General features: G+C 35.7%; 2 protein-coding genes across 2 annotated transcripts; one reads left to right on the top strand and one right to left on the bottom strand.

Moving 5' to 3' along the window:
- Window positions 1-3,653: 3,653 nt before the first annotated feature.
- Window positions 3,654-4,837, top strand: LOC127876973 (ATPase family protein 2 homolog). Its single transcript, XM_052422528.1, has 2 exons — window positions 3,654-3,799; window positions 4,568-4,837. Exons 1-2 carry the CDS (start codon window positions 3,731-3,733, stop codon window positions 4,754-4,756), a joined length of 258 nt encoding a protein of 85 aa, XP_052278488.1. The 5' UTR covers window positions 3,654-3,730; the 3' UTR covers window positions 4,757-4,837.
- Window positions 4,838-17,818: 12,981 nt separating this feature from the next.
- LOC127878406 (muscarinic acetylcholine receptor M5-like) lies at window positions 17,819-18,499 on the bottom strand. The gene has a single exon (XM_052424932.1). It carries the CDS (start codon window positions 18,497-18,499, stop codon window positions 17,819-17,821), a length of 681 nt encoding a protein of 226 aa, XP_052280892.1.
- Between the last annotated feature and the right edge of the window lie 5,072 nt (window positions 18,500-23,571).

Genomic DNA, 23,571 nt, shown 5'->3' with positions numbered 1-23,571 from the left:
GATAAAAAATTGCTGTCACACTGAGTTATTTTAGCAAACTGCCAAATGTCGATAGCCTATTCTGGCTTTCAAGAAAGATTTCAGACAGACTGACGCGTGCGTCACACACGTGGGGCTAGATATTCGATCGATTATCCTATCATGGACACTAAACTATTTCGGTAGCTTGTCTCAAAATACAAATGCGAGTAACAGATAAGTTTTCATTAATTTATTTTCCTAAAATTGGTGTTATTTGATATCGCCAAATCTATTTTGTTAGCAACATAGGGCGTTTATTGCAAGTACATTTCGTCTTTAGGATGAAATTTACCGATAATGCGTCGTTATTGTAACTGGGCCATGATGTGTGTCTATGTTTCGTGAACATGAACATGCAAAAATAGTCCACATTTCCCTCCACTGTTTAGTGAGACTGTTTCGATTATATGTGTTTTAATATAGGTAATTTTTATCAGGCTTCATGTGATCTTAATGTGTTTCACGATTATGTATGTTGTTTTACTTATTAATGCTACTTACGCACGTATGAAACTTTCACATGCAATTGAAATTCATTGTACGGTCTTATTTTTAATGTGTGCTGGAAAGCAAATTATGGTGTCTATAAATCCACCATATACATATAATATAATCAACAAACTATTAACTTCTTTCTAATAAAATAAAACTCGACGAAATTTTGAGACAATCGCCTGCGTCTAAGCCCCATTTTGTGTGTGTCAGCTCGTCAGGTGGAAGTCAAGTTGCAGACCGCGTGCTGGCCCAACTGCTCACAGAGATGGATGGTGTCGAGGGACTCAAGCACGTGACCATCGTGGCGGCCACCAATAGACCCGACATGATTGACAAGGTCGGTGGTGAGAGTTCTGACTTCAATATATTAAAATGTCTCTTTTGTGATTGTGAACTTTGAGTAACGTAAACAGGTCTAGATAGAGCAATAAAGCATTTTAAGCTGAAATTTATTAAGCTAGGTCTGCGTCTTTAGCCATTATTGTACTGGTTGAGGACCAATGGGCGAAGAGACCAATAACCGGAAAACCTGTTTATTTGAGTACATTATGTTCAATCTTGTCAAACCAGCATACAATTGTAATGAATAAAACCGATAACACATAATAGCTCTGCATAATTGTGATGTATTTTCAATTTAACACGTGCTTCAAATCCGCCGTAGTTTATAAAAAACGAACAGCCATTGAAATGTCGCGTTCCATCATTATTCCTGTCTTTACTTGTGACGGATTCGGATATATGTCGTCGACCAGAATCCTTTGTTAAAAGGAAATTTATATATTATTTTTTAATCTTTCTAACTGTTTGCGGTTTCAAATGAATATACAATATATAAAAAAATGTGTGTATCCATTGGTTTTTAGCTCTACTTGCCGAAGGCCTGAAGAGCTTATGTCATGTGCGTGCGTTAGACTTTTTCTTGTTTACGCGATAAAGTCCACAGTTTTCATCCGATTCTTTTAAAACTTGTTCAGTGTCTTTAAATTAATGAGGACTCGAACCCTATTGAAAATGGGTTACATCAGAGTAAAAAGTCCAGAATTATCTCCCCTTGAAATTGAAAAAAATGTGAAATAAGGCTTGTTTACGCAATAAAGTCCACAGTTTTCATCCAATAGTTTCCCAACGTGCACAGTGTCTTTATCTGAATTATGAGTCAAACCCTATTGAAAATGAGCAATATCGGAAGTATAAGTCCAAAATTATCTCCCCTTGTACTTAAGGAAAAAAATCATCCAATTCTTGGCAAACTTGCACAGTGTCTTTGTATCAATGAGGACTCAAACCCCCTTTTTAAAAAGAGCAATATCGAAGCAATAAGTCCAGAATGACTTTCCCTTGAATATGAGAAAATGTTGAAATCCCGCTTGTTTACGCAATTAATTGCACAGTTTTCATCCAATTATTTCCAAATTTGCACAGTATCTTTATATCAATGAGGACTTGAACCCTATTGAATATGAGCAGTATCGGAGAAATAAGTACACAATAATCTCCCTTTGAATTTGAGAAAATTCTCCTTGTGTCAAATAATGATGAGAAATTGGGTGAAATATTTGGGTTTTCTTTATGTACGAAATATTGACAAGTATATCAGTAGCGAGTATGCATTAACAACAAAGGGGTTACAATGCTGTTGACACAAGCCTTAGGCTGTATTTGCATTATTTATTATTTGTACCACAACGCTCATTAACGTGTGCATACTTGAATAGTGTATTCTACAGATTGTAATTCAGCCAATTAGAAATAAATACACATAGAACACTGACCAATGGGATAGATAACTGAGTTTCACGGGGCAGATGTCAGAGGGAAACAAGGCAGTTAGCGTTTAGACTTGGAGGTGTACGGATCGAGAAAGATACGATCATGTAGCTATCAGACTGTATTTGTATAACCAAAAATATTAAGTATGTTAGACATTAAATTGGACTAGAAACTGATACATGGTGTTGTTGAATATTTTATCCTGTATTATGCAGAGAAATTAACATAAATAGAGAGGGACCGACTTGTCCCATGCTCAGCACGAGAAAATGGGAGTTAATGCAAAACTCGTCATCTTGGCAATTCGCGCATGACGAGATATCGAATGATAGGCTACATACCGGTAATTTAAGAGTAATGAACATTGTTAGTAACTATGTGTCGTCTATGAACTATGAACGATTACGTGACACTTGTTTGCGCGATTAAGTACACAGTTTCCATCTTATTCTTTCCAAACTTGCACAATGTTTATAGCAGTAGAGCGATTCAGGCCCTCACGGGCCTCTTGTTTAATAATGATCTTAACCATGTTTTCTTTTTGGTGCCTAGCCGTATTATATAATTATATATATGAGCCGTATTCTGAAAAAAAAAAACTGGGCATAATGCATGTGCGTAAAGTGTCGTCCCAGATAAGCCTGTGCAGTCCGCACAGGCTAATCAGGGACAAAACTTTCCGCTAAAACAGGATTTTCGGTAAGAAGGGACTTCCTTTCACGAAAAATACCATCAAAGCAAGGAAAGTGTCGTTCCTGATTAGCCTGTGCGGACTGCACAGTTTAATCTGGGCCGACACTTTACGCACATGCATTATGCCCAGTTTTCTCAGAACGCGACTCATATAATTATGTATATATGTCTTATGATTAACATATTCCTGCTAAAATTAACGTTTTGATATGTATTTTGTCATGATGGTAAAAGTCTAAAAAAATGCGATAAATGAAAGTATATATATTTTGTAGAAAACAACACTCCTTTACGAGAACTGTGTTTCTGCAAAGTGTTACCGTCTTAGTTCACTGATGTCCGTCAAACCAATTATATAAATATAGATGGATATGGTGTCCGCCTAGCGACCGGGAGGTCACGGGTTCGATCCCCACCGTGGGAGCGTTCTTTAGATCTCCCCCAAAGACACCAAGTACTGGTTCTAGGCCCAGGAAACGGACTCGAGAGCGTTCATATAAGCCTTAGGCTTTCGATGCAATCGAGCTAAAATAAATAGGTTTAAACTAACTAATTATATAAATATACGTTATTTATGATGTAAATAAAACTATAACGTTATCTGAACTGACAAGCAATCGTATATTCGAAACGTGTTACCGTACACTGCAGGCCTTATTGCGCCCCGGACGTTTCGACCGCGTGTTGTACCGTACCCCTTCCCGATCTTGACGCAAGGCGACCGATCTTTGCTCTCCATCTGAGGACGATGCCTACTGCACACGACGTCACCCCGGACTCGCTAGCGGACCACACGGATGGGTATTCGGGAGCAGAGGTAACAACTAGGAACGCCGTCTTGAACAGTTTTGTTTTTATGAAGATGTATCAATAAACGCGTTTAATTTACCAAGTAACAATTTTCACTCGCGCAAGTGCTCATAAAATTATTAATAAATTGATTGTCGCCTTTCTGAATAAGATAAAATGAGCTACCACACCGGCAACTAGTATGGTTTTGCAGCATTCTCACATTAAATGGAATAGGTTAATCACCAATAAATCGACAATACTTGTCGTGATTGCTGTATGACTTTGCAGCAGAGTTCTGAGTTTGTTTGTGGTTTGACGTAATAATAAAACGACTTTATACTTTAAGACTCTTGCAAAATTTGTATCAATCGACCGCTATTTAAAAGAAAGTGAAAATGTCTATTAATCTTGAAAGATACATGGTTTTTCAAAGAAAGTGAACGTAATTATGTTGTTAATTAAAATTTAATGCTTTTAGTAGTGCATGTTTAATTCAAAATTTATCGTACTCGTTAAATTTCAAATGTTTTCCCGGATTCGTCAAGTACCGTTATTCCACAATAAGCATGCTTTACTCGACATTAAATAGTTCTTGAACTGTTTGGTATTAAATAAACACAAGACCGAAACGGTATATAATAAATGCTTTTAATGTTTTTGGAATATTTACCAGGCTTGTTTGTTATGTCTTAACACATCGCACTAGAGATTGCGTCGCTCATGCTCTACGCTCTAAGAACACCATATTTACATAACATTATAGATTTCTAACACTTTATGACCTCTTTCGCAGGTGGTGTCCGTTTGCCATGAGGCGGCCCTGTTTGCTCTGCAGGAGGACATCAGTAGCATATGCGTCCGGTGGGGCCACTTCCGGTCGGCGCTAGCCGCCGTAACTCCGAGAACCGGCGCCGACATGAACGCTACCAGCAGAAATCTGGCTTACAGTCTATATGAGGTTGATCACGTGCAAAATTGTTGATATGGTATAATTTGTTGTTTGTTCTTAGAAAATATATGAGTCTGTGTATGGAAATAAAAACCTGTTTGTTATGCAGTACAAGGGGCCCTGAGGCCCGGCCCCCAGCTGGTTGTCAAGTTAGACTTTTTTTAAATAATGGACCTACTGCAAATTTTCTCTCATGAAAGGGCCCACAGTAGACTTTCACTAGAAAAGGAGATGTGTCTGATTGTCCTGATAAACAATTAGTGCTATTTTACTCGCCATTGGACATAAGCTCCTAGGCAATGTTTTCTTATCGCCTTGTACACACATCCCTGATAAGTCAATTGCCCCTTGTGATCCTTAATGCTTCATCTATCGATGGTAAATGTAAAACGTATTTTGAATGGCCAAAGGCAGAGAAGCAGTGAATGGAAGCAAATGGTACAGGAGGTCGAAGGTCTGAAAAATGCTGACGTTAATAATTTGTGAAAAACAAGTAATAATGGAAGCAATTAGAGAGGTGATATGGATAATTGGCATTAATAAGACCTGGAAAGTCTTATTTCTACAATAATTTCGCCAAAAGTCAAAAGTCCGGAACGAAAGTCATACTTCATCCGTAAGTCATGTAGGTAGACTCACACATCAAATATAAGGTCAATATTTTAAAGCGCTTCGATAAGAGTTTGTAAAATGAAATGCCGGACGGACGGTGCTATTTGCCAACCTACCGGGGGCATAATAATCAGCTCATTTCATAATTTCAGAAAGTGTTCGAAACAAAAAACGTCAGGAAAACGGTTTTTATTGAGAAAAATTTAAGTTCAATGCCCATAATTTTGCCAAATATCAATCGTCCAAAACGAATTTCACACTTTATCTGATGGCCATGAAGGTAGACTAACATACCAAAATCAGCTCAATATCTTAAATAGTTTCGTCAAAAACTTACGGAAAACGGTTATTATAGAAAAAAATTCAAGATTCAATCTGATTGTAGACGATTTTGATGGTTTATCTGTGTTGATGATGGTGAAAGTAAAACTGTGTAATAGCTTATAAACATTTTACGAGGAATTAACTTTAAAACTTTAGAGGAAGTTTGAATTCAAAGAGAAAATAGTATAATGGTTATATGTCAGTCATACTTTATAATACATTTCTTAAGAAAGGTTTTTGATTTTCAAAGTTTGCTTGCTTTCTTCATCAAACATCATACATTTCTGAAATTTAATGCTTTAAACATTGGTTTGAATTTGTTTAAAGCTTTAGACTTACGAAAGATGCTGATTTACTTGTTATATTCCATAAATGTATATTTCAAAATAAGTTTTTAAGCATTAAATTTACCATGAATAGTGCTCCCGCACCGTCCCCGGTTAGCCCCCCCCCCCCTCCCCCCCCCCCAGTCACAAAGTCCTGCGTGAGTGTCTGTCTATAATTCTTCGAAGCAGTTTGCCAATTGCTTTGTGTACAAGTCACTTATCTGTATCATTGTCTTTTTCTTGGAGTTATTCATAAGAGCCGTCATTTTCGTCTATAATTTGTTGTTCAAATTGTTTCACGTCTCGCATGGCTTCACTGATGGACTTATGTGACGATTTAACAAGATCAGATTTACCATTACTGCGAAAGAAATATATCTCAGGCCCGGTTGATTTGAGAAGTTTATTTAAATAAATTATCTTGTAAATTGTGCACTTATACACTATTCATCATAGGCTAATTGTTAGAATCTGTCTCTTAAACTGGAAAAAAATGTGTTTCAACCTGAATGTTGTGCTCAAATTCATTTTAAGCCTCTCTTCAAAATTCGTATATAAGCTTTTTTTATAGGTTGGAAGTTAGGACACAACGTTTGCTTGTGTCTAGCTATTATGTACATTTGCATTTTATTGATAGTACTTAGTAAGGCAATCCTTTTTCCTGTGATACAGCGGTCAATCGATTGATCATGGTTGTGTCATTTGTTTTCGATGCAAAGTCTAAGTCTATATGATATAGAGATAGTTACCCGTGTCTGCTGAGTCGATATTCTTAACTAAAGAAAAGCTTCTCCTATTACCTCTTGATGTATTATCACGATTGGGATGACAGTTTTTACAACAAATAAAACGCTGTTTTCCAGTAAAAGTTGCCCCTTGGTGATTTTGTCTTCGAAGGTGTCACACCGATATTCTACCGGGTTTCCATCGTGCTTTTAACCACTACGAGTGCAACAGTCAACTGTTCTTTAGATAAGCATTTGGAATATTGGTAAAAAACATTAATATTCTAGAAAACTAAAGCCGCCCATCCACACACAATATCATTGTCAATTTAATTGACTCAATAATATTGACAGAATATTTGTTTTCCTTTATACGTTAACAGGAAGTTTATTTTTGACTATCTTGTTCTATACTCGTTCGCCTATTTCAGAATAAAAAATGTTCTGATAGTATGGACTTTTTGTTCACAATAAGCTACAATAAGTTAAAGAATATGTGCATATTCCAATAGCCTTTGCTAAAAAGATATAAAGATATAAAAATGAGTGTTTTCATCAGCGTGACCCCTTGTTATGTACATTATCGTCCAGACCGTATAAACAAACTCGTTTATTATAAGATAATGTTAAGAAATGATGGAAAGTATATCCACAGGGACCATGTTTGGAAAACAGTTTTAGGTTAGAACACACGTTTGAAGCTATTTAAATTATAAAGTGATACCATTTAAATAATTTAAGACGATTGTGCTAGTTAATTGTTTTTTGTTGATGAACTAGTTGATACTGATAAAAAGAGAATAAACACAAAGAAGAAAACACTTTTATTTTGGTATAAGTTATTAAATACATTACCATAAATACCCCCCCCCCCCCTATCCCTTCGTTTAAGATGAAATGAGAGAAACAAATGTCTGAAGTATAAATAGTTGCAGGTTTGCAATTAAATATTAAATTTAACTCTATGTCTGATTTATAAGTACCAGTTAAATCTAAAAAGAAGGACCGTAAATACTAACTTTTGATGATTCCTTGTATGTATGTATACCTATACCAATGACGTTCTTTTTTGCGGCCATCTTTGACATTATCTTGGATTTCTCAGCCCCGGTACTGTTGAACCTGATTATTTTTCTTTTAATATTATGCAGAGCCTGACGAACTTTGTTGTATGCGAAACAGTTTGTATAATCGGAGACTGGTCTGGTTTAAGGAACCTCTATACTTTCACCACTGGACAGTTATTTTTTTCGAGGCCCTGAAATGCTAGGTTCTTGGCTTTATTAGTCCGCGAATGCGCGCTCACACGAAACTCGTTGCTTTTTTATAAAAAGGACGAAAGTGTTGTTTTATCACTTCTATAAGGTATATCTTTGAAAGCAATCAATAACCTGGGCGCTGCGCAGTGCTCTGTCGTTTTGAAATAGTTGTTATTAAACTCGTCGCGGTTTCCTTCAATCTGGCCAAACAACCTCAGCGTCATTTGCCGATGAGTGCAGAGGATTAATAAGTTATCAGCAATAACGACAGCTGGTCCCGAAATCAATTAACGGTATTACGAACTCAATTTAATAATAATATTTATTATTGAAACCAATTGCTTAAATCTGTATACATCCTAAAGTGATCCTTAAATTGTAACCCCATTGGTCTAGGTCAATTAAAGGTCAAATGTCATATGAAGTCAGAAAGCACATCTCCCTACCTTAAATATCAAGGTCAAACTCAGAGGTAAAAACTTCTAAAATACGGCCTCAGCAGCATCATCATCATCATCGTCGTCGTCATCGTCGTCGTCGTCATCGTAGTCATCATCATCATCAATCCCTTGACCGGTTTGGCCGTTGGGGGAAAATGAGGGACGACGATAAATAAATCCTCTGTTGTGTGCTGCTGAGAGTAATTCATCCACTCTTTTACATTATCCATCCAGCTTTTCTGACCGCCTCGACGTCGACTTCCCTCAAGCGTGCCCTGTAAAACAGTCTTGCACAGAGAGTCGTGCCTTGTGACTCGTCCAAACCAAGCCAACTTTCGTCGTTTGACGATCGCCAATAGGGGCTCTTGTGGACTAACAAGTTTTGCAGTCAGGTTCCGGACAAACTCGTTGATCTTGTGCCCCGTATATGACATGCGCATAGTCTTCAGAGACATGTATGCTCAAATGCCTGTATCATGCGTTCTGTGTCCGCGTGAAGCGTTCATGTCTAGCAGCCGTGAGGCTACGTGGGACTTGTAGAGTCTGTACTTGGTGGGTGAGTTTATGGAACTGCTTGTCCACAACCTGCTCAGTCTGGCCATCGCTGCGGTTGCCATGGCAATTCTTATTCAGACCGCAGCGGCACTGGTTCCATTCTTGGACATGGTTACGCCTACGTACTTCAAGTTGGTCACTTCTCTAGCTTCTCGTCGTTCATGGTGAAGTCTTCACTAGTGTTGGTCTTGCTGTTTACCACGATCTTCGACTTCCCCATGCTGACCTCAATCACGTATGCTCTTGCTGTTTCATAAAGTATGTTGGGGCGATCTTGAAGTTCACAACTGGTGTTACCCATGAGGTCAATGTCATCAGCGAATCTCAAGTTGGAGATGGGTCTTCCACCGATGGAGAAAGAGGTGGGGTGGTCATGGAGAGTCTCTGCATTATCTTTTCAAGGAAAAAATTGAACAGGGCAGGAGAAAGCAGATATCCCTGACAGACGCCCACTAATATCCGGAAGAAGCCCCTTGCTTCCCATTGAGAAATACTACACGTATGGCGTTTTCGTAGAGTTCTTAAATAACTTGCACCAGTCCGTCGTCAATTTTAAATCCACTCATAACATGCCATAGGCCATTATGCCACACGCGGTCGAAAGCTTTCTTAAAGTCGAAGATGGTGTGGAAGAGGTCACGTTGGAATTGCAGGTGTGTCTAGATGATGATTCTGCAGTTGAAGATCTGTTCCACTGTGCTCCGCCCTCGGCCTTACCTTTCAATCGATTAAGGATGATGCGTTACATTACTTTGCTTGGATGATTGATTAAACCGATGGTGTGGTTGTCCTCGCACAACTTGAGGTAGCCTTTTTTGGTTGGGGTATTACCGATGACTGGGTCCACTCTTTGGGCCACTTCTTCTCCTCCCAGATCTATTGGCATGTTGCCGTCAATGCTACATTCGTTGCCTCTCTTCCGTGCTGTATCAGCTCGGAAGGGCCGTTATGAAACTTATGCATAACGTGATCTTAAAAATTAAATAACCACGATTTACCAAAATTTTGAGACATCATGTCGAGTATATTGCCCGTCTTTCTACACCAAAGGTCAAAATCAAGGTCACATAGGTGATTGGTCAAGTTGCTTATTACATGCTGAATTGAGACAATTTGGTAGATGAAACATTACTATGCCCAGCCTCTAAAGAAAAGGACGCTTATTACTTGGCGTCTGTCCATCAGTCGGTAATCCTGTTGGTTTGTAGAACATTTGTTTTACGCTATATATAAAGAACGTGTCTACATTTCACCTTGCAAGTCGTGAAGATGGTTACTATGGAGGAGTGAAAGACGCCTATCGGTGCTTTGATGTATTACCATACTTTCATCACAAATTGCGTTCGACCTTTCGACCTTAAAAATGTAATCATCTTCTTGATCGCCTCTTAAACATTGTGTTTGTATTAAAACATTGTTCCAGGCAGTTTATTAATTATATATATTTATTTTCATTGCAGACTGATTTACGACTGTAGGGGAGAAAATTAATAAAATTCATACATGCTAGGTTGATAATTTGTTTACAACCATCTTTTTATTGCTTGTAGATTTTATTACGATTCAATATTACCCTCCGGCATTAATATATCTACTGGTCTTGTTTGTAAGTTTCATTTATAATCTACTATTATAGCACTACTTTTCTAACCGTTATCGGTCATTACATGCTATCGACTGATTAGATTTTTCCGTGTAGTTCTCAATAGTTATTTAAGAGTATACTTACTTTTAAATATATTTAATAAAATCATAATAAAGTAGAAAGCTACTGTTACAATTCGGCGGTTAACGACAAAGGCCGTAATTAATAAAAAAATAATCATTCATTGATACGCATATTACGTTAAACGATTTTAATGACAGAACAGAACAACACATTTATTAAGCATTACAATCTACCGTTTTACTAATGTACAATTCAAAAATTCATAGAATGAGACATGCTAGATTTTAACATAACATGCTAATATAAATATATCGACCCAGTTTCAGCATTATTAGAGTGAGAGCGTCAAAGGTAAAACGAAAATGCAGTTAATAAAATGTTTTAGTCAGATCCATTATATTGACCGGGATGATGATACTTTTTGCATAAGCATGGGCTAATAATAGATATTTAAAGATAAGTTAATTTTTTCTCTCTGGATGTAATGTTTTAGTAACAAGTATAAGCATGTACCTTTCTAATAAAAGATATGGAGATATATTCTGAAAAACTCGCTTTTGTGTGATAAACCCATGTTTATTTACAAAGATATCCTTCTCAAATATTTGGTTAGTTAAATTTTTACTGAAACGGACTCAAAGTCTACATACACGTAGTATTGGTATATATACACAATTATTAACAAGTTCTGGACAGTAATATAGCTAAAATTATAGAAAAACAGTTGTTTATGTAATGGTCGGAAGAAAACTATAATAGGACAGTGTTTGGATAATTACTATGTTCGTTACTTCTATTATATATATATATAATACTATTGGACGATTTAAACAACACACGCGACACAATTTCATAAGCTACTATTAAACAATTCTTTAAATATTTTGTATAAAACACGCACTTACATAAAATCATTCAAAAAGAGAAGGACGTGTGAACAATAAGAGTACTTATAAATGTACGTACATAAGTGACCGAATATTAAATTTTAATCTGTATTTATGTATATACTTTTAATTGCAAGGCTTTATGCCATTATGTTGCCGACTTGTTTACATTCGTTTTGATTTCGCTTTTATATTTCAGCTTACTTGGATGGGTAAAGAACTACTTTGGAAATATTCTTTTTCGAATATAGTATGTGTATACACGAGACACTTAAGAACAAAATGACATTCGTCTCTACTATCATTTAGATCGCAGAGGTAACATTTCCTCTTTTGTCTACACATGTTTCCTAGATATTTGTATATTTTGGATTATTTTCCAACTGTCATATATGCTAATTTTTCAAAATTATGTTTAAATTCTCTGTATTCATCAAGCAACCTAAAGTCTATTAGTGCTGACCGGCAATTGCTAATATAGATATCGCAAAGTTGAGTGCTTAGCTTTGGGATACATGTTTTTTCGCGATTTAAATATGTTCCAACATTCTTTCGCCTTAGATTGTTTATCTAACGAGAGCCATTATCATTTTACCGGTTTTCCGACTTCCGACATATATATAATTATAATATGATATTTATTAAAAAATATATTTATATGTAGTGCCGCTCTATCAGCGCCCGATAGCGTATTTTTATTATGCCTAACGGCTTATTTATCTAATGAATATTTACATAAACTTTCCTCGTCAAACCACTCTTTTTTAGTTATTTTTATTTTGAAAGCTATTTTTTCGATAAACACGTTATATTTTTGAGAAATAAGTTGTACCGTATTTGCATAAAAAGTTATAATAATATGTAGTATGTGTAAATATCGACGTAAGACGTTCAATATCTCCATGTTCGTGGATTTCAATGTTTAAAGCATGTATTAAGGTATCTAAATTACTTGTTACAACGCTTTTCAAGAATTTTTAATATTTGTTATCAATTTAATAATACGATAATCTACTTTTTACCAGTGACGGTCCGGCTAACAGTAATCACTTTAAGAAAGGCGCATGGAGCATAATTAGAAAATGATGAAAACTCATCAGTGACAAAATTGGCAAGAAAATCAAAATTGTTACGACGTGTAATAAAATAACCTACTTCTATGGAATGCCAATGCTGCCTTCTGATGGCACTGGTCTTTGTGTTAGGTGCATTTACTAAGTTGTTTTGTGTAAACTACATTTTGTCCTGTAGAAACATCATTTTGTTCTGTACATTTTTTATTATGCTATGTGCATTTGCAATATCGTTTTGTACTGTCGACATTTTGTTAGGTGCATACATCATTTCGTTCTGTGCATTCGTCATTATGTTGTGTGCATTTACCAACCCGTTTTGTACTAACGACATTTTGTTAGGTGCATACATCATTTCGTTCTGTGCATTTGTCATTATGTTGTGTGCATTTGTCATTATGTTGTGTGCATTTGTCATTACATTATGTTGTGTGCAATTGTCATTATGTTGTGTGCAATTGTCATTATGTTGTGTGCATTTGTCATTATGTTGTGTGCATTTGTCATTATGTTGGGTGCATTTGTCATTATGTTGTGTGCATTTGTCATTATGTTGGGTGCATTTGTCATTATGTTGTGTGCATTTGTCATTAGGTTGGTTGCATTTTTCATTATGTTGTGTGCATTTGTCATTATGTTGTGTGCATTTGTCATTATGTTGTGTGCATTTGTCATTACATTATGTTGTGTGCAATTGTCATTATGTTGTGTGCAATTGTCATTATGTTGTGTGCATTTGTCATTATGTTGTGTGCATTTGTCATTATGTTGGGTGCATTTGTCATTATGTTGTGTGCATTTGTCATTATGTTGGGTGCATTTGTCATTATGTTGTGTGCATTTGTCATTAGGTTGGTTGCATTTTTCATTATGTTGTGTGCATTTGTCATTATGTTGTGTGCAATTGTCATTATGTTGTGTGCATTTATCATTATGTTGTGTGCATTTGTCATTATTATGTGTGCATTTGTCATTATGTTGTGTGCATTTGTCATTATGTTGGGTGCATTTGTCATTATGTTGTGTGCATGTGTCATTGTGTTGTGTGCATTTGCCATTATGTTGTGTGCATTTACTATTTCGTTATGTACTAACGACATTATGTTTTGTGCATACATCATTTCATTATGTGCCAACGTCGTTATCATGTTCGGATACGTTACACTGGGCAATAAAAGAGAGAACACCGGTGTGCACTGAAAAAGGTTACATTCCACTAGAAAACGGCCGAAAAAAAGTTGCACAAACAGTCGATTTTGACTTTTGACAAGTTCTTTCTTGGTAATCAAGATAAATTTTACGAAGAAAATTTAAATTTGATGTTAAGAAGTTTTTTTTTCTATATTGTATATATCCCAATACATATATCATGTACCCTATCAAGCCTTTTCTATAGCCAAGTTGGCTACTTTTCATGCGGGTAAATAGAATTAAAAAAAAACTACCGTGAATAATATATTTTCATCAGAATATAAATGCAAAGAAAACGTTGTAAAATATACAAATATTATAGAAACAATTATCTTAATTGATATGATAACCCCTACTGATGAATTTCATTATAACACATTGAAATAAAAAAAGTAAAATCTTTGCCTATTATCGAGGTCATAAAAGTGAAAGCAATTCATCAAGAAAAAGTAGAAATAGTAAAATATATTACGATGAGAAAAATGTGTAATACTAATAAGGCACTACTAGATCTATACTGATAAGTGATATATATTTTATATTTCTATGAATATATTTAGATAGCTGTAGCGGGAGCTGTAGCTTTAATTATAATTAACCCCGGACTTATCTCAATTTGAAAGAAAAAAACTAACTTAAAATGAATTGACAAACATTTAGGTATTAATCTATTTTGACTTTTACACGTTTGAAGAATAAAACCTTAACTTATATCAATTAATTATTTACATCCGTTATTTTTCTTGTACATTACGTAGATCTAGAAGGTCTAAGGTCTTCAACATTAGAATGAATTGTAAAATCTGAGACCGAAATGAGCACGTTTATTATGAATTAATTTGTTGGAAATCACTTTAGTTTCATTTCTTGGCCAGAAACTGAGAGATATATACACTACACGAACTTCCCCACATTCTTCATACAGCATTACGCCTCATTTCGCCACATTACGTAGAAATGTATACATTGCTGTATTTAGGTGTACACACCGCATGTTTACGCCCCTGAGAATGACTAGAACAAAAGGATGTAACAAATTATGGCAGTATTAGACGAAAACCAGGGATGTAACTTTCATATATTATAATTATTGAAAAAAAACTTTTAACATCAAATTTAAATTTCTTCGTAAAATTTATCTTGATTACAATTTCCTGTTGCTGATGGTGCTGGCGTGCTACTGTGGATTGTATGAACTGTATCACTACCACCAGTTGCTATTTGTCGCAACCTTAAGCAATCCCGAATGGTCTCCACTCCGATTCTACTAAATTCACAATCCGACATTTCTTTCATTATCTTTAAATCAATTTTTTCGCCTATCAATCTCGGTAAAATGGCGCTAAGGCCAACAGCTGCGAGAGCGCCTTCCAATGGGGTTAGTTCACGATATACTAAATAGTTTCCCTATATAATTCAATGTAAAAGCGACATCTTTGAGCGAAAATAAATGCAACATTAATGCCCATAATTATACCTTTTCTTAAAGGCCATTCTAAGCGGAGTCGATTTGTGCAATAAAAAAGATATGTCATGTACGAACCAAGAAAACACTTGTCAAAAGTCAAACTCGACTGTTTTTGCAACTTTTTTTTCGCCCGTTTCTACTGGGATGTAACCTTTTTAGTGCACACCGGTGCTCTCTCTTTTATTGCCCAGTGTAACGTATCCGAACATGATAACGACGTTGGCACATAATGAAATGATGTATGCACAAAACCTAATGTCGTTAGTACAGAACGAATTAGTAAATGCACACAACAAAATGACAAATGCACACAACATAATGACAAATGCACCCAACATAATGACAAATGCACCCAACATAATGACAAATGCACCTAACATAATGACAAATGCACACAACATAATGACTAATACACACAACATAATGATAAATGCACACAACATAATGACAAATGCACACAACATAATGACAAATGCACCCAACATAATGACAAATGCACCCAACATAATGACAAATGCACACAACATAATGACAAATTCACACAACATAATGACAATTGCACACAACATAATGACAAATGCACACAACATAATGTAATGACAAATGCACACAACATAATGACAATGCACACATCATAATGACAAATGCACGCAACATAATGACAAATGCACACAACATAATGACAAATTCACACAACATAATGACAATTGCACACAACATAATGACAAATGCACACAACATAATGACAAATGCACACAACATAATGACAATTGCACACAACATACTGACAAATGTACACAATATAATGACAAATGCACACAACATAATGACAAATGCACACAACATAATGACAAATGCACAGAACGAAATGATGTTTCTACAGGACAAAATGTAGTTTACACAAAACAACTTAGTAAATGCAAAGAACATAAAGACCAGTGCCATCAGAAGGCAGCATTGGCGTTCCATATACTTCGCTCGTACCGTTATGGGTCATGCAAGTGCAATATCACCCTTCGCTCGGCCATCGACTATTATCAGCTGATATGTCGCTATTCACGTATCAAGTAAACACCGAAACGGTTTGAAGTGTATTCACGAGAAATCAGAGGGTATGTTAATGAGTCATCAACACCTATACTTGGATCAAATTGGATATTATCTGGTTAACTACTAGTTTTACTAGATTGGTCACCAGCTACAAAAATTTCCCATTGATCATAGAATAATACAATATCTTGCTCAAGTTGGGTGAAAATATACGAACAAATCAACTATACTTTACAAATCTGATCGAGTTTAAACCAGATAGAACTACCGATAATGTTTCAATCTTAAAACAATGAGGTTAAAACTTGGTCGTTTTGATCGGCGATTTTGGAAAAGAATAGACATATTTCCGATTGATTATAGAATAATACAATATCTTGCTCAAGTTGGGTGAAAATAAACGAACAAAACAACTATACAACAAATACAAGCATTAATATCTAAATACAAATCTGATCGAGTTTAAACCAGATAGAACAACCGATAATGTTTCAGTATTAAAACAATCAGGTTAAAACTTGGTCGTTTTGATCGGCGATTTTCGAAAATAATAGATATGGTTTGGATACGGATATGGAATGCAAATGTTAAGTTTCTGTATGTCCATGATTCACTAAGTCATAATATGTCTTACTCACAGATCAAATTGACAAAATCGATTGACTTATTTTTGTCGGATGTTCATCTCTCTACATTCCATTAAGAGACATGGTATAAAACTCTCATAATTGACAAAGAACGAACCATAGTTGAGCTGTTTGTTAATGTAGAGTTTATCCACATTTAGATACGCCTCATTCCGTCCTTCCGTATCTGCAGCATGATGGGTACCAGCTACAGGCGCTTCTCGACGACATCTTTATAAAACTTCTCTGATATCCAATACATTTTTTTGATTTTCCATTTTTTTTTCTGGTAAGCTATGAAATAAAAGATTATCATGCATACTGCGACATTTACGGTCTTGGATTTAATTTTTCTATCGTTAACAAGTTTTGATTATTCGTCTTAAATTAGTTTTCAATTTTTCCCATTTTTTCGACGTATTTGTGTTGGCAGTGTATTTATGACATGACAATATAAATATAATTTATAATTAAACATTATGAAATTTAAGAAAAAAAATTACGTATAAACAGCTATTTAAGATATAAGTCTGTTAAGTGTAAATACTTAAGGTTGTATGATTTGGTCTGTTTTTTCCATTTCAAGAAAACAATTTCTAGATACAAACCTTAAACGAGTTTGATATGTCAGCTCTCAAACAGGAATTATTAGGTCAATAAAACGCTTCATAAAATAAAAGGATCATTTTATATACATATTTAAACTATATGTTAGCTGAGTGACAGACGTATTGTTTAAACCGAATACAATTTTGACATAAGTGACGGAAGCACACGCAAGTTGCTGAACGCAAACAAGAAGCGTTTATTAAAATAAACTGAAGCGAAGTTGAATTAAGCATGCTTTGTCCGATCTCGGAATTTACCGATTGATTCTCAGGCTATACGCGTCAATCGGGGCTGGTTTGGACTGTGATTGCCGACTCGACGTTCTGTTCTCTTTTCCTAAACTGATGCCTGCTATTACACGATAGGAATCGCTGGAAGTTCATGCGGTACCTGGGACTGTTGTACGCATACAGGAACGGGTTGACGGAGGATTTCACCCAGACTAAATAGTAGAAAACCACATACAGGCTTTGGTTCAAGCAATCGTCCCAGAAAGATATGAGAACAGTTGTAAAGGCCATGGGCGACCAGAAGAGCCAAAAAGCCGCGACAATCATGGTGAGAAACTTGGCCGCCTTCAGGTGTCGTCTGTTTTCATTTCGGTCTGTTCTAGGTTTGGGGGCGGCTGTCGCGGTTTGATTATCAGGATTAATGGTTGACACAGGAATATTCCCGGCCTGTTTCATCATTAAGCGCTGCTTTATTTTAACGTAGATAAAGACATTCACTGACGTCATACATACGAATGGGATGATGAACGCGACGACCGCATGGATTATTACGACGACGCTGTCGTGCATGAATTTCGCTTCGCAGACCATGTCCTCTGCGAGCGAGTTGCCAACATAGACATCCCAGGCGATGATTAAAGGGCAGAACATCAGAAAAGAGAAAAGCCAGGTGCCGGCGACTTGGGCGATTGCCACGCGCTTCGTGATCCTGATCATGTATGAGGGTCCCATCTGGATTAGTAGTAGCCGATCTATACTGATGATCAGCATTAACAACATTGATTGGAAAACTAGCGTGAAGTCGCACATGAGGTACACCACACAAAATCCGTGTCCGAACGGCCATGTGTTCTCCATGAGGGTATACACCGTGTAAAAAGGTAAACTGATTGCAGATATGAGTAAATCCGTAATTTCGAGATTAAATAAATATAAATCGTACACGGACCTGAGTTGTTTATTCCGCAAGTAAGCTAGCACTGTCATAGCATTGCCCGTGATCGATATGAAAATTAGGACCGCCAGGCCGACCGCTGCCGGGATCTGAACTCCTGTGGTCATAGGAATGATGCCTTTGTCCTTCCCTGGTGGCGTTGTTGACATGCCTAAGTGATAAAGCCTGAATCTCTGGAACAAACTGTCTGGTTATAGGCCTGCACAAAGTTCGCCGCGTTACGATCGCGTTGCGCTGAATAAAAGTCCCTTTTTACATAGATTACCGGCGGTTATCCTCTGTATATAAGTAAATCCGTGATTCCGAGATTAAATGAATAGAAATCCTACACGGTGCTGAGTTGTTTATCCCGCAAGTACGCTATCACTGTTATAGAATTGCCCGTGATTGATATCAAAATTATAATACGTTTTTACACGTGACCACATTATAACCAATAAAATCAAAACCTTCGTATATGCATATAAAAACTTGATAGCAGTATTATTAAGAAAAGATACCATGCGTCACCTTCAAATAACATGTCAAATGACAATAAAGACTTTTTTACCTTTCACATAGGTCAACTAGATGTTAACCTCACGCTTGAGGGATCTCATTGAAATTATGTTCTCAGTAACAAGCCGTTATTAAACCAATTATTAAAAAATATATAACCCTATGGGTGTTATAGATTGTGTTGTGAATTGTTATTATAAGGACAGGCATTCTCTTTATTAATAAATGCGTTAATTAGAAAATAATTAGAAAACTAAATCTTTGAATATTAACAATTCGGTAAGTATGCTGTGTAATGTGAGGGTAAATACAAATATTAATTGACAATTATTCGCACACAGATTCTATCGCTTGAATTTATCAGCAGGTGGTGTATCAAAATGTTTATTTCTATAAAATAATATTTTTATTATGAATATTCTCAAAATTATTCGAAAGCTTTCGGCATAGTACCGAAATATGGCGTTTATATGAAACAAAAATACAATTAAATATATATCCATTTTTTTATTTTCATTAATACTAAACAAATAAACTAGATAGTACATATTTAAGCATATATATACCGGGTATATATATATATATATATATATATAACAGAGTCTCTATAAGCCTTGTATTATTTAAACAAAAACGCTGTATTCATATTATGCCGAAGCTTTCGACTTCACGGTCTTCATCAGCGGCCATTTTTTATTTCAATATGTTTTATTATGTACGGATATGACGTCGTGCATTTCCGGCGTCAACGTTGTTTCATATATATATATATAGTTTTTTCTGATATAGATGAGAACAAGATTAATATGTTATAACATGAAGTCTTTAACTGATCATTTATCACAAAGTTTTGAGAGAAATTCTCAGAAAAAAAGAAGTCTTGATTTTTATGTAAGTGGGTGGGCTATTGTTATATTTAACGACAGATTTAAAAAAAAGTACCTGTTGTATTTTAGGGTAGTTTTTTAATGCACATAATTGTTATCCGAATATATCATATGTGTCAAAATAAAGGAGACATACTTTATTCCATGTGTAGTCATTTTATACTTGTTTATATTCTGATAAAAGGATTCCGAAGATATTTTCTGTTGAAAACCGGTGCCCTTAAACATGATTCGTTTTCATAAAGTTCCAATCGGCTGCTCTCCTTGATAACCAGAGATTTACTCATTAGAAAAAAACAAGTTTTACTTGTTCTCTACCACAGTATAAATATGATATGTTCATCAGAATGCATTTTAAAATGCAACTTCTTTGTGTTAAAACAGGCAATTGCCTTCCAAATTGATATTGTGACCTTCAATTTGATTTTGACCTTGACCTTGACCTCAAGTATGACAATTAAAAAGGATAAAATGTGTTGCTATAATGTAAATTAGTTATAGGAGTATTTATGTTTGTATTCTCAATCATAGATTTCAAGGAGTCAAATTTACGATTTTCCTCTATTTCTACATAGTTGATGGCGGCCATCTTGGAAGCCATTCTGGCTGTTACCTTGGTAACCAGATATTGCTTTACTTCCAGCAGAGAAACAAGTTTTACTTGTACTCTACTACCGTGAAGATTATTTTATCAGAATGCACCATTTACTCTTGCAAACGTAACTTTTTTGTGGTAAAATTAGTAATTTTCTTCAAAATTTGACCTTTGACCATTAATATGACCTTGACCTTTTACCTCCAGTATGTTAAAGAGAGGTGATAAAATTTGCTTATCTAACGCCAATAACTTACAAGAGTATTTATAATACTATTACTAATCATTCCTTTCAAATAGTGATATTTCTGATTTTACCCTGATTTTAACTTACGGTGGCCATCTTGGACGCCATCTTGGATTCTGAGGTTTCCCGGAATAGAATTTTCGGGAATTTTGTGAATTCAGAATCTACAAGCTATAACCTTTCAGAAAATTTAAGTTTCAAATAATTTTGTCCGGGTTAAGACTGATTTTGGGTTCTACAGCCTCTACTATAAATACACCTCGGGTACGGAAAATATACAAAAACGCACCCGTAAATGGTCGTAGTCGGCTGCTTTTCTTGAAATTAATAATAAATATCGTGCGCCGCCGCGAGTGTCGCGAAAATATCGTGCGTCGCCGCGACTGTCGCGAAAAATATCGTGTATTGCTTCGTGTGTCGTGTCTCGCGTTCAAAGGGCGAAATAAGACACACGAAGCGACGCACGATTTTTTGCGCGACAGTCGCGGCGACGCACGATATTTTATTATTCAAATATCGCGCATATTATCCGAATCTCGTTTATCGCGGTCTAATTTCAGACCGCGACACTAGACACACGAAGCGATACTCGATATTTTTGCGCGACAGTCGCGGCGACGCACGATATTTGTACTGTTCAAATATCGCTGTAATAATATCAATTTTAAGATATTCATTATAATCTGTATCACTTCCAATAGGATTGCAGATTTGTAGATAACGTTTAACTTCAAGAAAGACATCAATATGAAACCAGAAGATTTCTTTTCAGTACATGTGTAATCATCATGTATAGGTTATCCAGATTATTGACGAGAAACATTAATGTCCAGTCTATTGATACATTAATGAGACGGAATTTTTGTTGCTGGTATTGTTTTACCTTTTAAATACCTTTTATAATGCTTTATCAAATAAATTATCGGCATAAATACAACTGCACTCAGTGCAAACAATAATTTTATAATATTTATATTGGCATTCAAAGCGATTTTCCTATCGACGCACGATAGTTTGCGCGACAGTCGCAGCAACGCACGATATATTTAACACGATATATCGTCTTTTGGGCTTCCTACACAAGGGTGATATATCGTGTTAAATATATCGTGCGTCGCCCCGACTGTCGCGCAAAATATCGTGCGTCGCTGCGACTGTCGCGAAAAATATCGTGCGTCGCCGCGAATGTCGCGAAAAATATCGTGTATCGGTTCGTGTGTCTAGTGTCTAGATTATAGATGGTATTATCCGGATTCCGTAGTATTGAATGATCGACACCGATAGTGTTTTTTGCGTCGCATGTATCACGTTGGGTATGCGGATACTTTGATAACAGATGGCACTTCGATACCAGATAACAACAAAAGCCACGCGCGAGAGGTTAGTTCATCAGTTTTTTTAAAGTTATATCACAAAGATAAGTTTTTTTAGACAAGGCGCATGGTCGAGTTTATAAATGGTGTATCCTTTTCTATTGCAAAGACAAAAATCACGGAAGAATGGTAGATTTTTTCCCAAAAAAAAGACAATTCGGTCGGAAAACAGCATTAACTGGATGAACAGTCAACATTTCAACAAAATAAAACTATACCGTAATTACTCTATGTTTTCGGACACTTAAAAATAATAAAAAAATTTCGTGTCCGAAAACTTAGATACGAAAAATATTAACAAAATACAGGTGTCCGAAAACTTAGAGTCGGAAATGGAAGTGTCCGAAAATAGCGCCAATTGTATCAACGACTACCAGTAATAGCACGCGCTTGTAAAATACCATGCCGTATACAACTGTAGTATAATTTACAGTTATACATGTTTGCACTGCATTTTAAATAATTGTAAATGCTTAATTTATTTGACAGAAAGCTACTTCAAGGTTGTACTTTGACCAACGAGTTCAAAAATGAGCATGTGATGTACCGATACACGCTTGTATGAACCTGTAATTAACGCAATAAAAAAGCAAACTATGAATTCTTTGTTTGTTCATTTCCGATAGTTGTTGTGTAACACCTTCCATTGTTCGTAAAACTTGTCATAGGGTGCATCACAATTTGAAACATTTAGTATTTGTCACAGTTATTTTACTGAGAAGGGGTAGAACCATTGCGGTAGATAATTGAACTGTTAATTGGCCCTACCCCTGGTAATTGTCATAACGCTTATGATATCGGGCGAAACCATTGCTTAATACCGGTTTACAAGGTTATTTACTCAATAACGCAAATGTAATGGTCCATTGCCCTCAGGCATGCACCCGCAATGTTTTATGATGTTAATCTGGTTGTAAAACCCCATGATCGAAGTGTGATTAGATATCGAAAAAAGGTTCGAAATTTGGTAAAATAGCGCTGTAAAATATACTGTCCGAAAACTTAGAGACATAAATAACGGACGAAAATTCGTGTGTCCGAAAATAAAGAGTCACGAAAAATAATTATTTTTGCTAAAAAAGGGGGTGTCCGAAAACTTAGAGTGTCCGAAAACATAGAGTTATTACGGTAGTTACTTAGAAATATTGCAAGAAATTGTTTAACATTCCAGCATGTAGAGTAATCATTGTGCTTCAAATACTGAAATTTTGATAGTATTTAATGAAATATAAACGAAGATAGAGCATGT

Source organism: Dreissena polymorpha, chromosome 4 (assembly GCF_020536995.1).
Source record: "Dreissena polymorpha isolate Duluth1 chromosome 4, UMN_Dpol_1.0, whole genome shotgun sequence".
NCBI classification, from domain to species: Eukaryota; Metazoa; Mollusca; class Bivalvia; order Myida; family Dreissenidae; genus Dreissena; species Dreissena polymorpha.
This window is presented reverse-complemented; position numbering and strand designations above follow the sequence as displayed.